The 16,854-nt window shown below is 42.0% G+C and overlaps 1 protein-coding gene across 4 annotated transcripts in view; it reads right to left on the minus strand.

The window, feature by feature from the left end:
* Positions 1–16,854, minus strand: part of LOC123600901 (prostate and testis expressed protein 13-like) — a 70,213-nt gene that overhangs the window by 23,260 nt on the left and 30,099 nt on the right. The window contains exons 1-5 of one of the 4 annotated variants that reach the window (XM_045483389.1): positions 8,004–9,478; positions 7,849–7,872; positions 7,362–7,502; positions 6,853–7,044; positions 1,956–2,142 (exon numbers count right to left, since the gene is read on the minus strand). In XM_045483389.1, the coding sequence (XP_045339345.1) occupies positions 6,854–7,044; positions 7,362–7,502; positions 7,849–7,872; positions 8,004–8,067 (420 nt within the window). In that variant the 5' untranslated portion in view covers positions 8,068–9,478 and the 3' untranslated portion in view covers positions 1,956–2,142; position 6,853. Of the gene's footprint in view, positions 1–1,955; positions 2,143–5,477; positions 7,045–7,361; positions 7,503–7,848; positions 7,873–8,003; positions 9,479–16,854 lie in introns of those variants that run through there. The other 3 variants (XM_045483388.1, XR_006713869.1, XM_045483390.1) reach the window with 3 other exon arrangements.

The raw sequence follows: 16,854 nt of genomic DNA on the forward strand, positions 1-16,854 counted from the left end.
GGCCTTCAGACTCAGGTATATATCACTTTATCATGTTAAAGACATTCATCAATACTAATTTTGAGGGTTGTTTTTTTTTAACGTATGAACAGGTGTTGAATTTTGTGAAATGACTTCTTGTCATCTTTTGGGATGATCATCTGATTTTTCTGTTATTATAATATTGTATTAATTGATATTTTTAACATGGAACCACTCTTGTATCCCTAGAATAATACTCCCCTGGCCATAATGTGTGGTAAATTGCATCATCTGGACCTAATTAGTCATCTCTCCTTTATGTCTCTGTCCTTTAACCTGCAAGTTCTCAACGTCCTCCCACTGCCGGTGGGATTACCTGCCCAGTTTCCTGACTCTAGGCATGGCCTTGTAACTTGCTTTGGCCATTGGGGATGTTAGCAAACTTAATGGAAGCAGAGGTTCAAAATGGGCTTGGATCTTGCTCTTTATGCTTCTGCCATTGTCATGAATAAGGCGTGTCTAAGCTAGCGGATTAGTCCTAGAGCAGAGCTGAGTCACCCTAGCCAAGGGTGACTAAATCAAAAAATTTCCAGACACCCCCTAGACATAGGAGTCTAGCTCATTGAGATTAGCAGAGCTACTCAACTGAGCACATTGGGATTATCTGAATTCCTCAAACACAGGAAAATGATTGTTTATTGTTTTAAGCCACTCAGTCTTTGAATGGCTTGTTACCCAACAAAGATGAAATAATTCATTCTATATTATCCTTTTATCTGCCATTGAGATCTGCTTGCTAATACTTTGTCAAAGATTTTTAAATTGATGTTTATAAGTGAGATTTTTATAACGCTCTCTATTACATAATCTCATTTGGATTTGGAGATTAATATTATTTTGTTTAATAAAAAGAATAAGTCTCCTTTCCTTATCTATACTCTGAAATAGTTCTTTCTAAATTGTGTTTGTTTGTTTATTTATTTATTTATTTATTTATTTATTTATTTATTTTGAAAGAGAGCACATGTAAGCAGGGGAGATGGGCAGAGAGAGAATCCCAAGCAGGCTGCATGCGCAGTGCAGAGCCCAACACAGGGCTTGATCCCATGAACCATGAGATCATGACCTGAGTTGAAACCAAGAGTCAACTGACTGAGCCACCCAGGTGGCCAACCAGGTATCACTATACTCTGAAATAGTTTAAATAGCATTGGGATCATCTAAGTTTTAAAGATTTTTTTGGAATTCCTCTGTGAAACCATGTGGATCTAGTGCGTTTTTGGGAAATGACAAGAGCTCTTTTATAATTTTATCTATTTTTTTTTTTTAAATAGAAATCAGTTTGTGTAGATTTTCTAATTCTGCTTGGGTCAGTTTGGTAAAAATTCTATTTTCCTAGAAAATTACTTATTTCAACTAGATGTTTATATTCATTTGCATAGGATTATACAAATTAGTTCGAAACTTAATTTTTTTTTAAATTTTGTTTAATGTTTATTTGTTTTTGAGAGAGATAGAGCATGAATGGGGGAGAGACAGAAAGAGAGGAAGACACAGGATCTGAAGCAGGCTTCAGGCTCTGAGCTGTCAGCAGAGAGCCCAACATGGGGCTCGAACCCACAAAGTGAGATCATGATCTGAGCTGAAGTCAGAAACTTCAACGACTGAGCCACCAAGGTGCCCCATGAAACTTACATATTTTTAAAAATTTCCTTGTTTTGGATGTTTATTTCTCCTTTGCAATCTCTAATATTTGTATTTGTGCAGTCTTCTTTTTTTAAATTTTTTTAGTGTTTATTCATTTTTGAAAGACAGAAGAGCACAAGCAGGGGTGGGGTGGGGGGTGGGGGGGACACAGAACCTGAAGCAGGCTCCAGGCTCTGAGCTGTTAGCACAGAGCCTGATGAAGGGCTCGAACTCACAAACCATGAGATCATGACCTGAGCCAAAGTCAGATGCTCAACCGACTGAGCCACCCAGGCATCCTGTGCAGTTTTCTTTTTTAAGTAACAGGTTAACTTGTGATTTGCTTATTTAGATGAAATTTTTAACTCATTTGTTGTACTTACTTCCTGTTTTCTACCTGTGGCAGACATATCCTAAGGAATGGGATGTATCCAGTGAGTCACAGCCTTGAATAGCCCTCTCCCCTTGAGCGTAAGCAGAACTTATGTCTTGCTTCTAACCAATAGAATTACCAAAGGGATGGAATATTATACATATTATTATGTTTCATTATATAATATAGATTCAATCTTAGCAATTAGGAGAGAGACCTTCCCACTGGCCTTGAAGAAGCAGTCATATTGTAAATTGACTATGGGAATAACCGTGTTGCAGAGAACTATGAATGGCCTCTTGGAACTGAAAGAGGCCCTAAGCAATAGCCAGAAAGAAAACCAGAACCTCAGTTCTACTACTACAAAGAGATAAATTCTTTTTTTTTTAATATAATTTATTGTCAAGTTGGCTAAGATACAGTGTTCACAATGTGCTCTTGGTTTTGGGGATAAATTCCTGTGATTCATTGTTTACATACAACACCCAGCACTCAAACCAACAAGTGCCCTCCTCAATGCCCATCACCCATTTCCCCCTCTCCCCTGACCCCACCCTCCATCAACCCTCAATTTGTTCTCTGTATTTAAGCGTCTCTTATGGTTTGCCTCCCTCTCTCTCTGTAACTTCCCCCCTCTTCCCCTCACCCATGGTCTTCTGTTAAGTTTCTCAAGTTCCACATATGAGTGAAAACATATGATATCTGTCTTTCTCTCACTGATTTATTTCACTTAGCATAATACCCTCCAGTTCCATCCACGTTGTTGAAAATGGCAGGATTTTATTCTTTCTCATTGCCAAGTAGTATCCCATTGTATATGTAAACCACATCTTCTTCATCCATTCATCAGTTGATGGACATTTAGGCTCTTTCCATAATTTGGCTATTGTTGAAAGCACTGCTATAAACATTGGGGTACATGTGCCCCTATGAATCAGCACTCCAGTATCCTTTGGATAAATTCCTAGTAGTGCTATCACTGGGTCATAGGGTAGTTCTATTTTTAATTTTTTGAGGAACCTCCATACTGTTTTTCAGAGTGGCTGCACCAGTTTGCATTCCCACCAACAGTGCAAGAAGATTCCCATTTCTCCACATCCTCGCCAGCATCTCTTGCTTCCTGAGTTGTTAATTTTAGCCACTCTGACTGGTTTGAGGTGATATCTCAAGGCGGTATTTCTTGATAATGAGTGATGTTGAGCATCTTTCGTGTGTCTGTGGGCCATCTGGATGTCTTCTTTGGAAAATGTCTATTCATGTCTTCTGCCCATTTCTTTGCTGGATTATTTGTTTTATGGGTGTTGAGTTTGGTAAATTCTTTATAGATTTTGGATACTAACCCTTTATCCGATATGTCATTTGCAAATATCTCCTCCCATTCCATCAGTTGTCTTTTAGTTTTGTTGATTGTTTCCTTTGCGGTGCAGAAGCTTTTTATCTTGATGAGGTCCCAATAGTTCATTTTTGCTTTTGTTTCCCTTGCCTTCAGAGACTTGTTGAGCAAGAAATTGCTGTGCCTGAGGTCAAAGAGGTTGTTGCCTGTTTTCTCCTCTAGGTTTTTATGGTTTCCTGTCTCACACTTAGGTCTTTCATCCATTTTGAATTTATTTTTGTGTACGGTGTAAGAAAGGGGTCTAGTTTCATTCTTCTGCATGTTGGTGTCCAGCTCTCCCAGCACCATTTGCTAAAGAGAGTGTCTTTATTCCATTGGATATTCTTTCCTGTTTGTAAAAGGTTAGTTGGCCATACATTTGTGGGTCCAGTTCTGGGTTCTCTCTTCTATTCCATTGGTCTATGTATCTGTTTTTGTGCCAATACCATACTGTCTTGATGATTACAGCTTTATAGTACAGGCAAAAGTCTGGGATTGTGATGCCTCCCGCTTTGGTTTTCTTTTTCAACATTACTTTGGCTTTTCGGGGTCTTTTCTGGTTCCATACAAATTTTGGGATTGTTTGTTCTAGCTTTGAGAAGAATGCAGGTGCAATTTTGATTGGGATTGCATTGAATGTGTAGATTGCTTTGGGTAGTATTGACATTTGAACAATATTTATTCTTCCAATCCATGAGCATGGAGTATTTTTCCATTTCATTGTATCTTCTTCAATTTCTGTCATAAGTTTTCTATAGTTTTCAGCATACAGATCTTTTACATCTTTGGTCAGGTTTATTCCTAGGTATTTTATGGTTCTTGGTGCAATCGCAAATGGGATGGATTTTCTTTCAGTTGCTTCATTATTGGTGTATAGAAATGCAACCCATTTCTGTACATTGATTTTGTATCCTGCGACTCTGCTGAGTTCATGTGTCAGTTCTAGCAGCTTTTTGGTGGAGTCTTTCAGGTTTTCCATGTAGAGCATCATGTCATCTGCAAAAAGTGAAAGTTTGACTTCTTTGCCAATTTGGATGCCTTTTATTTCATTTTGTTGTCTGATTGCTGAGGCTAGGACTTCCAACACTATATTAAACAACAGTGGTGAGAGTGGACATCCCTGTTGTGTTCCTGATCTCAGGGGGAAAGCTCTCAGTTTTTCTCCATTAAGGATGATACTAGCTGTGTGGGCTTTTCATATATGGCTTTTATGATGTTAAGGTATGTTCCTTCTATCCTGACTTTCTTGAGGGTTTTTATGAAGGATGCTGTATTTTGTCAAATGCTCTTTCTGCATCTATTGACAGGATCATATAGTTCTTATCCTTTCTTCTATTAATGTGATGCATCACATCAATTCATTTGTGAATATTGAACCAGCCCTGCAGCCCAGACACACTATAAAGAGATGAATTCTACCAACAGGCCAAGAGTTTAGAAGTAGATTCTTCCTACATTAAGTCTTTAAATGAGAACATGGCCTGGTCTACCCCTTGACTGCAGCCTTGTGAGATTCTGAGCTGAGGACCCAGCTAAGCTATGTCTGGACTTCTGACCTATAGAAACTGTGAGATAATGTGTGTGTTTAAGCCACTAAGTCTATGGCACAAAGCACAGAAAGTAACACAGCCATATGAAACAAATACACCACCTCTTAGATTTCTGTTTTTACTTATTGACGGTTCTTTCTCTTTTCTATTTACTTTGTTCTTGGTCTGCTACTTTGAGTTGCATGTTTAATTAATTTCTTGCTTTTAAAATTTTATGTGTATTTAATGCTATGAATTTTCCTCTGATAAATGCTACTGCTGTATTCCATAGTTTTTGATATATCATGTTTTCTGTTAAGAAATTCTGCATTTTTGTGTGTGGGTCCTAGATTTTCCTTTCAACGTAAGAGTTGCTTAATAACATGTTTCTATATTTCCAAGCGGTGACACATTTTTGGTCTTGTTTTCAGCTTCCAATTTGTTGCGTGTGGTAAGTGAATATTGTTATATTATTTCTATTTCTTGGAATTTGAGTATTTCTTTGAGGACTTGCAAAGATTTCCCAAGTTTAGATATTTGAAAGAACTCATCAGACTTCATAGAACATACATATTCTCTAAGAACATACTTAGAGAGCATACTGAATACAGACTTTATTTAAAGACAAAGGATACAGTGCAGCAAAAAAAAGAGAGGGCAGACAAACTTTAGGGAAATCTGGGAGACATTCCATGTGCAAGCTCCCAGGACTCATCATTTACATACATACAGATTGCCCTCTGTCACTGGATTGAACAATCACAATTTATGTGAGGGATCTCAGCTTCAGGAGTACTTTAAACAGAAGTTCTTAATGAGGGTGCATGTGGTTGGTAGGGTGGGGTGTGGTTATAATGCCTCTCTGACCATGTGATCAAGCCATGTTGGGAAACAGTTTATTTATATCAGCAAATAAAATGACACTGGGAGTCACCGGGGGAGTTTCAGACTTTAAAGAGAACATCATAAATGTATTTTTTATCCTGGCCAAAAGTCCAAGCATCTACTGAGAAAAATATAGCCTTTTACAGTTCAGATGTAAATCAACTCTATCCTCCAAAGGGCTAATATATGTGACCAATCTTTGTGAATGTTCCATGGGCACTCTATTATCTGAGTTCAGGATTAGATGTAGGTTTATAAGATCCACCTTAATAATGGTATTGTATATGTGTTTAATCTCCTTGCTAATTATTTACCCACATGATCTGGTGATTAGCATGCATTTCTTTTTCTCATCATATCTTCTATAATTTCTATAGAAGAGTTGTTACCAAAAGTCATGGCTGTGGTATTGGCTGCCTCAATTTTAATAATTTATATCTTTATTGTAGATTAGTGGCTTTAATAACATGAAGTATATATTCTCTCTTTTGATGATCTGGAGCATAAAATATAGGCTCATGATCCATATTAATTTTTCATATATATTTTCCCATGCGTTTATATTTGCACATTTTTAATTGCTTTGATTTGGCCATATTTCTGGAAGGCAGCTATGCTCACCACTATACCACCAATGCTGACTATTTGGCCATATTTCTGAAACATCATAGAGTTGGATTTTGCTCTGTTTACCAAACTAAAATCTTTTTTTAAATTAATTTGGCTGATATGTTTAGTCAGTGCAGTCATGTTGTTTTATGGTACGTGTGTTTGTGTGTATCTTTTCTACTTTATGGTCTGTTTCCATTTATACTATCTCTTTTTTTCTCTCTCTTTTTTGTTTGTTTGTTTGTTTATTTATTTATGTAATCTCTACACACAATGTGGGTTTGAACTCATAACCCAAAATCCAGAGCCCCATGTTCTTCTGACTAAGCCAGCCCCTATATTATCTCTTTTTCTAGTTCAGGGGGAGAGTATTATTTAAGAAGATGTGTATTCCCATATAGTTTAAAAATCTTAAGCACATGTTTATCTTGATTTACCTCATGACTTTTCAGCCATCAAATCTATCTCTTTTCCAAATTTCACTGTAGTATCCATATTTATGTTGCCATTATTACACAAGTCAACATGATTGCAGCAAAATGTTTCTCTCAGTAAGTCATGGTATATTTGGAACATTCCCTCTTCACAAGGATTACAAGACAGTTTTGTATATCGGTACAGATATCTCCCTAAAGAGAGAAGAAAAGTAAAGGTAATTGCCTTACTTAATCACACTGTTTCCCTGGCAATGATGGCTCTCAAAAATCTCATTGGTTTCCTGTAGCCACGGATGAGCCCCCAACTGTGCCTGCATCTCATCTCGGTCTCTCTAGACAGGATCAGGCAAAAGACATCTGCCTCCCACACAGGCTCCACCCGAGGTTGGGGTATGGAGAATTCCATTTTCCCAGCCTCTCTCATGGTCCCTGTTCCCTCCACACCTTGACCTCAAGGAAGGTGGGCACCACTGGTAATTGTCTTGTGTCTCTCTCTACCTCTCACTTACCTGTAATTTTATCATTATAGTAATAGTGATCTATGGTACAACTCCTGTTATATATCATTAGATTGAACTTCCAGCACTTTTTCAAGTGAGTGAGGCATTTGAATCCATCAAAGAAGTCACAGTGATAGCAAAACCGAATCCCTAAAGAGAGAAAAGATTTAAAGCAGAGCTCTAGGGGAAGTAATTCTGCTACCTCTCCTGTCAACATTTACACTGGTGAGGTATAGATGTCAAAGAAGGAAGCTGACACCCTTCCCAACTTCTGCCAGGGGTCCTTACTCCCCTGAGTGGGTGACAGCTATGACTCCAAGGATTCAAGACTCCTCTCCCCTTCACCGAAGTCTGGGGGCATAAAGAAGACATTAGAGCACTGAGTGCAGAGAGTGAAATATAGTCAGGGAGGGTAGAAAATCTGTGAAAAAGTCAGGAATGTCCCTTCTCATTGTGCCATTATTTATCCAAAAACTGCAAACCAGCTACACCATACCTTTTGATATCAGGACTCTGTCTCCTATGAAGAGAAGAAGAAAAATTCTCTATCAGCCATTTTACAGTAGCTCAAAAGTCAAGTTGAGAAACCACCTCGGGTTCCTCCCCATATAGCCTCTCACCACCCATCACTGCCTCCCTCACAGGTTTTACCTTCATCCATGAAGAGCACTGTGAATATGCCCAGCAGAAGTAACTGGAACATCCCGGGGTCCATTCCTAAGATGGTCCCACGTGAGATGTCCCAGTTTTATTTATTCCCATCACCTGCCCTCAGGCATCCCACTAGATCACATGATTTCAGATCAAGCCACCTGAATCCTCTCTACAACGTTCCCAGGAGACGGTACATCCTGTCTGCATTTGCATTTCTCCAGATACTTGGAACTCAGCCCACCCAGACAGCTCACTTCACTTTAGTAGATCTAGTATAAGGAACTGATTAACGTTGGTGTAGAATCTCTCTCCCTAGTACCTCTTCACTTCGCTTGTCGTTCTATGCGTTGGCCTACACGGAGCATGTCTAAGCCCACGTTCCAGGACAGCCTTTCACATGTAGCAAATCTGGGGGCCCTGAGCCTTGCGAGGGAGTGGCTCAGTCCCTTTCAGGTACCAGAACCATCCAGACACTGGCCTCAGCATGACCTCCAGCGATACTCCATCCCTCCCAAAGTGAGTCGTCACTGCCATCAGGATACTCCAGATGTGGTCTGACCGCCCAGCATTAACACCCCTCTGAGAGATGGATGGGGCAGCACAAGAAAGGGGGATGCAGAGGTGAAGATGATCAGTTTCCCTTCAGCTTTATTCACTAATTTGTTCAAAGGAGACAAAGACCGGAAATGATTCCAGTGGGGAGACGTACACTGGGGATTATGGGGAGAGAGGAAGACATATTTGGATCAGTCACTAGAAAGGGGACAAAGGGGGGAAGGGAGCAGGGTGGGCTGGAAATGAGCTTTCCCATCAGTCCCCTGCCTTTGCCTCACTTCCTCCAGATGGTGCCACACACTTGTGCCTCCCTCCTTCATCTACTAAGTGTCACTTTATCACCGAGGCTTTCCAATATACACACATGTAAAGAGGAAATATTTGTACATACGTGCAAAACTCCCTTACCACGCTTGCCACGTCCCTTTCCCGTTTTCTCTGGAATGCTCAAGCCGCTTTGTCATTCTAAGACTTTCCTCATTTATGTTTCCTTGCCTCTTTCCCCTCTCAAGAACGAAAGCGCCCTGAATGCAAGATTTCCCTGTGTTGTGTTTGCTGCTTTCTCCTCAGCACTGGGATGCCTTGCAATTATCAGATAGGCAAGACTATCTGATGAAAAAGTGAATGCATCGTTGGTGTGGTTAACCTGAGACACGAGGGAACGGTGAAAAGCCCCTAGTACCAAGTTGCGGGATGACCTGTGGTTGGTGACCACCACAGAGAAGACAGGCGATGGCAACGGCAGATTCCCCTGTCTTGGGGACAGAGTGAGTGTGGGGCCCACTTATCTGAGTGGACTTATTCCCAGAGCCAGACACATGCTATTCCCAAGTACGATCCCTCACGTAATCTTCGCCAGGAGGGTACTCCCTGTACATCTGGGATGGAGGCCCAAGGGTGCTACCTACCTGCTACGTGACCTTAAACAACTTAGTCATTTCTCTGGGATCTGGGACCTCACAGGTGAAATCAAGGGCTGTCAGAGGTATATCAGCTGTAGTTATTAGGACTTAATAAATTCACATATGATAATGGTCAGTCAGACCCTACTTGGTGGCAAACATTCTTGATTTCTTTGACTTCTCTGAACAACCACATAGCTTAGAAATAATTGACCTCATCTTCAAGTGTGCTTGAAGCCCAAGCACACTTAGAGATGAAGTATTACTCTCCAGGGAACAAGGTTGGACCCGGTGAGCCATATCCTTCCACTACATCATGCTGTTTCTTTCTCTTTACAATCCGAGAAGGGTTGTACATGATACGTATGAGATTCTGGTTTCTTATTGTGAAAATTGTGACTTTATCAGTGTACCTGTCTTCCCTGTTGAATGTGAGGCCCAGAAATGGTGGGAGATTCAGGAGCCTGTGCCCTGGCAAATCCCTTTAAACGGGCTAACACCTGAGTTGCCTTCCAGACTCAGCCAGAAGCTTTGGCTAGCTGCTTAGCCTTTCAACACTTCTGTCCTCAGGATCTTAGTGTGTGCCTCCGACAGACCTTGGACACCTGTGGCCACCTCTCCCTCCCACAGAGAGAGAGGATGTGCTGTGCAGGCATTCTTTCCTCCCCACCTCCATATCTGAGCCCCCAGAACTAGGTTCCCAGCCCTCCCCTGGGGCCTCTCCTGGGGCTGAGGGTCTGCACCTTCTCTCCTCCACCCCTGGCTCCTATTCAAAGCCTTTCCAGCCTGCTGCCCCTCCCTAGATGGGAGGTTGAAGGACTTGCTGTCCTGCTCTTTGCTGCTCCCGCCCTGCCCAGAGGCTCAACCTGTACCCACGTCCTATCTCTGCAGACAGAGGAGAAGGTAATGGACTTGAGGCCACATTTGGCTCCTTTGTAGTCAGCCCGTGGTTGGGCTCACCTTGTCCCTGCAGGAAGGCAGCGAAAGGGCAAAGGATACAGGGAAAAAGAAAATAAAAGCAGAACACCACCCCCACTCACACAGAGAAAGTTCCCTGCATAGAGCAATATCCCCTTCAACCATTTCTGCCAACCTCAGACTAGCACTTGCCCTGGCCCTGCTCAGCAGGGAACACACCTGAGGGTGGGATCATCTGGTCCCAGGTGAGTCCATGACAAGAGGGAGCCTTGCTGTATTACAGGACTCCATCTGAGCCCCACACACCCAGAAAAAAGGACATGTGTGACGGAGGTCCAGGCATGTTTCTCCTCCATGACCATTTCCCTTGCACGCACTGCAAACCTGCCTCACTGCCGGGCCAGCAGGGGACATGGGGTCTGGCTGACTCGATCTCCTGGCTAGCCCTTCACCCAGCCCTGCCTCAGAACTGCACTCCCTCTAGTAGCTGGACCCACCCCACATCACTGCCCTGCATGCCTGGGTCACTCCAGAAACTCTTTACGTCCCCCCATACTCAACCCAAAGCAGCCCCACTTCCTTCCTTTCACTGTCCTTCAGACTTTCTCACTGTGGGCAGCCTTGAAGGCACCGTTTTCCCCAGTGGGTCAAATGGAGGAGTTGGGCATGGAAGCAATAGAGCCCCATGTCTTTATTTTATGCCTAAGAAACAGGACTGAATTGCAATTTCACCGCAGTGTGAAGACAGAGGGAGATCCTGATCTGGGTGCTCTCAGCTGTCAGGTCAGGGATCATGTCTGATTGGTGCTAACAGAGCAAGAAATGGGAATTCAGGGTCAGACATGGATTCTGGGTCACCACTTCCCATCGATTCGGCTCCTACCACATGCCCTGCTTTGGAGCTTAACTCATCTAACCGACTTGACAGTGGATGGATTGTGGGGAGGCCAGGAGTGACAATGGACTTCTTCAAGAGGACTCCTCCTCAAAAGCCCCTATTTCCCGACGTTTTTCTTACACTGAGTCAGCAGGATCTCAGTCTCTAAGGCAGTGAGGGCTTTGCCCTGAAGTCCTGTTCCATTGCCCCAGCCCACTGCCTAACAGTCCCCTGTTCCAGTAGTTGCCCACCCCGTTTTGGAGTGATGAGTATAGGATGGAAGGCTGCTGCAAGCCACCCCTAACAGCAGTTCTCGCCCAACTTCCAGGACTGCGGTCACAGTAAATGCTCATGTGCTTTTTTTTTTCTTTTTCAAAATGTAAGTTAAGTTCTAATTCGTTAACATATAGTGTAATATTGGTTTCAGGTGTAGAATTTAGTGATTCATCACTTACATATAATACCCAAGTGTCAACATAACAAGTGCCCTCCTTAATACCCATTACCTATTTAGTGTGCTTCCCTCTACAGGCTGCTAGGACATTGACCAGTCAGTCTGGAGAAGAGGGACTAGAAGTTATAGTGCTCCTGAGTTATTCTGCTCGGGAGCAGTATAACTTCTGCCTGTTCTCATCTACCCAAGAAAACCCTGGTGTGCAGGAGAGTGAGAATATTGACCTAGGTTCCCACAAATTTGTTAGAAAGTTATACTGGGAAAACTTGGACCCACCACCGTGCAACATAACTCTATGAAATTCACTATTTCTATTTCCCAAGCAAAAGTGAACAGAATGTTCTGTCATATATGTTCCCCCAATGCCAAAGCACAAGAACATAACTGAGATAAGATAATGGAAGATTTGGGTGTGTGGGAATCTCAGGAGTCACACACATCCCCCTAGCCTGAGTAGGTGTCAGATGCGTCAGCCAACAGACTACTCTCAGAGGTCACCTGTCCAAAGAGGACCATAGCCCAGGGGCTGCAGCTGAGGCTCTACAAACCTGGCAGTGGGGTTAGTGCAGGAGTGACCTGCTAAAGGTTAACTATCTTTAAGGCTTAGAGTCATCTTGTCTGGGAGTAAGCAAGAAGAGAAGATCAAGAACAATTTCTTCTAGAATGGCCTTTGAAGTCAGAGACTCTGGTTCAGAACAGACTGGTTTCTCTCGGATGAGTGAGCAGCAAGAAAATTAAATGAATTCCAATTTACCAAAAACAAGGGGAGATCTTGAGTTCTAAAAGCCAGGGTGACCAAAAATTGAAGGAATATCTAAAGGATTGTGTAAAATCTCTAAATGAATCTCAACTGAAATGTTTTGGGGATGTTCTCCTTGTATCTCTTCCCCCATCTCCAGACCTCCCCTCTCATTGTGATTTTCTGAGCATCTCCAAGTGCTTTTCTAGATCCCAAAGTCCTAGGCACAAGTAGTTTCTTCTAGGAAAGGGCATAAAGAGCCTGGTTCAGGATTATCAGAAGGGCCTCTATTCCCAGACCAAGCCCAGAGTCAGGCACACCTTCCAGGATTTTGAATGCTGAGTCAATTCTACCACTCTCCCCTTGCTCTCCCAAAGGCCTGACCCTGGGTCTCCCAGATCTCCCTATTTGCCCCTATTTTGTCTTTGAAAGATAAAATTCAACTCCTCAACCCTTCCCACAATGACTGACTGCATGAGAGCATCCAAGTCAGAGAAAGACTGAGCACAGAGGGGCATAATTCTTAAATGCTGCAATTACGGCATCTAAAATACCAAGCTTTGTGCAATGCTCACCTTCCAGGGTCTCACTCAGCGGTACCACTGCACCTTTGTTTCGTCTCCTTGCCTGTACTTCCCTGATCTTTCTTTCTTGACAGGGACTTTTTTTTTTTTTTTTTTTAATTTTTTTTTTCAATGTTTATTTATTTTTGGGACAGAGAGAGACAGAGCATGAATGGGGGAGGGGCAGAGAGAGAGAGGGAGACACAGAATCGGAAACAGGCTCCAGGCTCTGAGCCATCAGCCCAGAGGCTGACGCGGGGCTCGAACTCACGGACCGCGAGATCGTGACCTGGCTGAAGTCGGACGCTTAACCGACTGCGCCACCCAGGCGCCCCGACAGGGACTTTTCTAAGTAATATGTGTATTCCCACTGAAACCAGGGTGCAGCAAGGGTGAGGTTAACAATAGTTTCTTCTCTGCTTACCTGGCTGCCAAAGAGGAGGACTTCTGGACCACAAATTTTTCCTGTTACTACAAACAACACGTTCTGCCCTAGGGCACAGAGACCATTTAAGAATCAAAACTGCTTCTTCTTTGGACAGCCAAGCTCCATAAATTTAAAGCAGCTGCTTTAGAAGCTGTTGTTTGCATAAGAAAGGTCGATCGTCCCATAACCATTGTGAGTCACAAATTTTTACATAAATCAAAAAAGCAGCTCTACATCTACCTTTTTGATTTGGGAGATGAGAGTGATGATCCATCGTTCTGTGTTCCCTCTTTGAAAGAGAATATCAAGAATATCCAGTCTTGGAACACCTGGTAGCTAAGTCAGTTAAGCATCTGACTTTGACTCAGTCACAATCTCACAGTGTGAGAGTTTAAGCCTTGCATTGAACTCTCTGCTGTCAGCACAGAGCCCGCTTCGGATCCTCGCTGTTCCTCCCCCCCTTTGCCCCTCCCCCACTCTCTCTCTCTCAAAAATAAACAAAATTTTTTAAAAAGAATATCCAGTCTTAAAATGTGGTTCTAAAAACAGCAGTTTCAGGATTTCAGCCAGGTCTTTTGGTAGCCATTGGTTGGCAATCGAGCACCAGATACTCTGTTGCTTGAAAAAGATAGTAAGATCCATGGCCTTGTTTTTCTGTTCATCAGGATGTGTGTGCATGTGTGTACATATATGTGTGTGTGCAGGTGCATGCATACCATTATTTTCCTGCTGAATGACTGAGAAGACTGAGGAGGAAATATACACCTCATGCTGATGAGCAGTCTTAAAGGGGAAGCAACTTGGCATAGAAACACCACCTAGGAGGGGTGCCTGGGTGGCTCAGTCGGTTAAGCGTCCAACTTCAGCTCAGGTCACCATCTCACGGTCTGTGAGTTCGAGCCCCGCGTCGGGCTCTGGGCTGATGGCCCAGAGCCTGGAGCCTGCTTCCGATTCTGTGTCTCCCTCTCTCTCTGCTCCTCCCCCTTTCATGCTCTGTCTCTCTCTGTCTCAAAAATAAATAAACGTTGAAAAAAAAAGAAAGAAAGAAAGAAAGAAAGAAAGAAAGAAAGAAAGAAAGAAAGAAAGAAAGAAACACCACCTAGGACCGGTTCCATGGGTGCAGAGACCCAAACCCCTCTTGAATGGCATGCCAGTGGTAAAGACCTCTGGACCACAGATTGCTTCTATCGTTCTCCTCTAGATTACAGAGGATCTTTTCCTTAAGTACAATCCCTATGGCTACCTGAATAATTCACTTTGGGGGAAACAACCTGTAGATTATTATATGTCAGGATATATACTAGTGCGGAGAAAGTAGATCTGCTGCTGATGGCAGGAAGTAGGGCACCTGAGGATACCTGTTCTAAAGGGGGGGATTTATACTATGGAGGATTTAAGAAAGGTATGAACCTGAAGACAGACAACCATAGTCAGGAATTGGGTTGTGCCCATGAAGGCCCCACTGGTAACAGATTTTCCTTTGTGTTTGTGTTACATCCCTTGAACCATGAGAATAGGCATAGCCTGTGTACAGGTGAAAATTTTTGTTTCCCTTGTCAAACAATCCTTCTCAACTATCATAACATTCTAAAGTTTCAAACATCCATACACCCCTTTACTGTGGTATTACTAGGAATAAATGAATGGCACAGAAGTGCAGCCCCCCCACTTCTATTCCTCAGCTGAGCCATGAACCATGACAGCAGCATCTTCTCAGTTGAGCATTATGCTTCAGACCACCTGGGTTCGAATCCCCGGTCTGTCTTTTACTAATGATGCAATCATGCCCAAGTTGGTTAATGTTTCTGTGCCTTCCTTTTCTTATTAAGAAAGATAATTACACTAATTACAGTATAAATTCATACTAATAACTGGGTTAATTTAAAAAATAATTATATTAACCTCATAGGGATTTTGTGACAATGAAATTTGATGATGCATGTAAATAGTGTCTACTACAAGAAAATGCTCATTAGATGCTTATGATTATGATTAGTATAGATGACGCTTGAACAATGTGGAGGTTAGCAGCACCAATGCCCTGCTCAATCAAAAGTATGCATGTAACTTTGACTTCCCCAAAACTTAACTACTAATAACCTACTGTTGATTGAAAGCTTGACCAATACGCGTTTTGTATGTTACAAGCATTATACTGTATTCTTACAATAAAGTAAGCTGGAGAAAAGAAAATGTTATTAAGAAACTCATAAGGAAGACAAAATACATTTATAGTACTATAGGAATACTTATTTTAAAAAGTCTGCATATAAGTGCAGTTCAAACCTATGTTGTTCAAGGGTCAACTAAACAGCCAAAGAATTCCAGGAAGTGGCTAAGATGTAGTTGAATAAGAGTTCCAATGGAGGTGAAGCGAACGTGGAACATCAGCTACCTCATTTAACTGGCATAGAAGTGAATATGATAACACAAATCCCTTTTACTCTCAAATAAACTTGCAGCAGAAGCCCTCTGAAGGGGCATTTACAAGGAGCACAGACTCAAAGCCCAGAGAGATGTTTGAATCGCTCCTGGATCAAGCTACTGAAGTGGTCAGGCCTGAGGCAGAGGGGCAGCTGAGAGTGAGAGAGAGAGAGAAAGCCTCTGAGACCTGGATTAGATGCTGCCTATGATTTCAAAGCGACTGATGACAATCCTTTTTTTCTCTCCTGAAAATAACATTTTTTTAAATTTAAATTTTAGTTAATCAGTATACAGTGCAATATTGGTTTCAGGAGTATAATTCAGTGATTCATCACTTACATAAAACACTCAGTGCTCATCACAACAAGTGCCCTCCTAACACCCATCACCAATAGCCCTGGGGTGAGTTTTTTGTCTTACAAATAGTTGCAGATATCGACATGTTCAATTTCTGACCACTGACCTGAGAGAGAAAAAAAATTCCCTGTGTAGTTATTGAGGTTAGAGAAAAGGTAGAGGAGGCAGAGGAGAGGGCCACACAGCATAGCACTGGAGAAAGTAATGGGTGATGGTTTTGACAGTAAAATATTATTATGGAAATTTAGATGTCTCAAGAAGTGCTCTGATAATTTGTTAATTTGAGGAGAAAGAGAGAAGAGATATTATATTGACTTGGAGGAGAATATATAAGGCTTAGAGTTGACATCGCAGGCTTAAGCTTAGCTTTCTTTTTTATCTTATTTTTTTATTTTATTTTTTTCATCATGGTAAGTGTACTCTTCAATCCTATTCACCTATTTCACCCATCCCTCCACCCACCTCCCTTCTGGTAACCATCAGTTGGTTCTCTATAGTTAAGAGTCTGTTTCTTGGTTTCCCTTTTTCCTTTGCATGTTTGTTTCTTAAATTCCATATGAGTGAGATCATATGGTATTTGTCTTTTTCTGACTTCTTTTGCTTAGCATTATATTCTATCCATGTCATCACAA

This window comes from Leopardus geoffroyi, chromosome D1 (genome assembly GCF_018350155.1).
Source record: "Leopardus geoffroyi isolate Oge1 chromosome D1, O.geoffroyi_Oge1_pat1.0, whole genome shotgun sequence".
In the NCBI taxonomy this organism is placed as follows: domain Eukaryota; kingdom Metazoa; phylum Chordata; class Mammalia; order Carnivora; family Felidae; genus Leopardus; species Leopardus geoffroyi.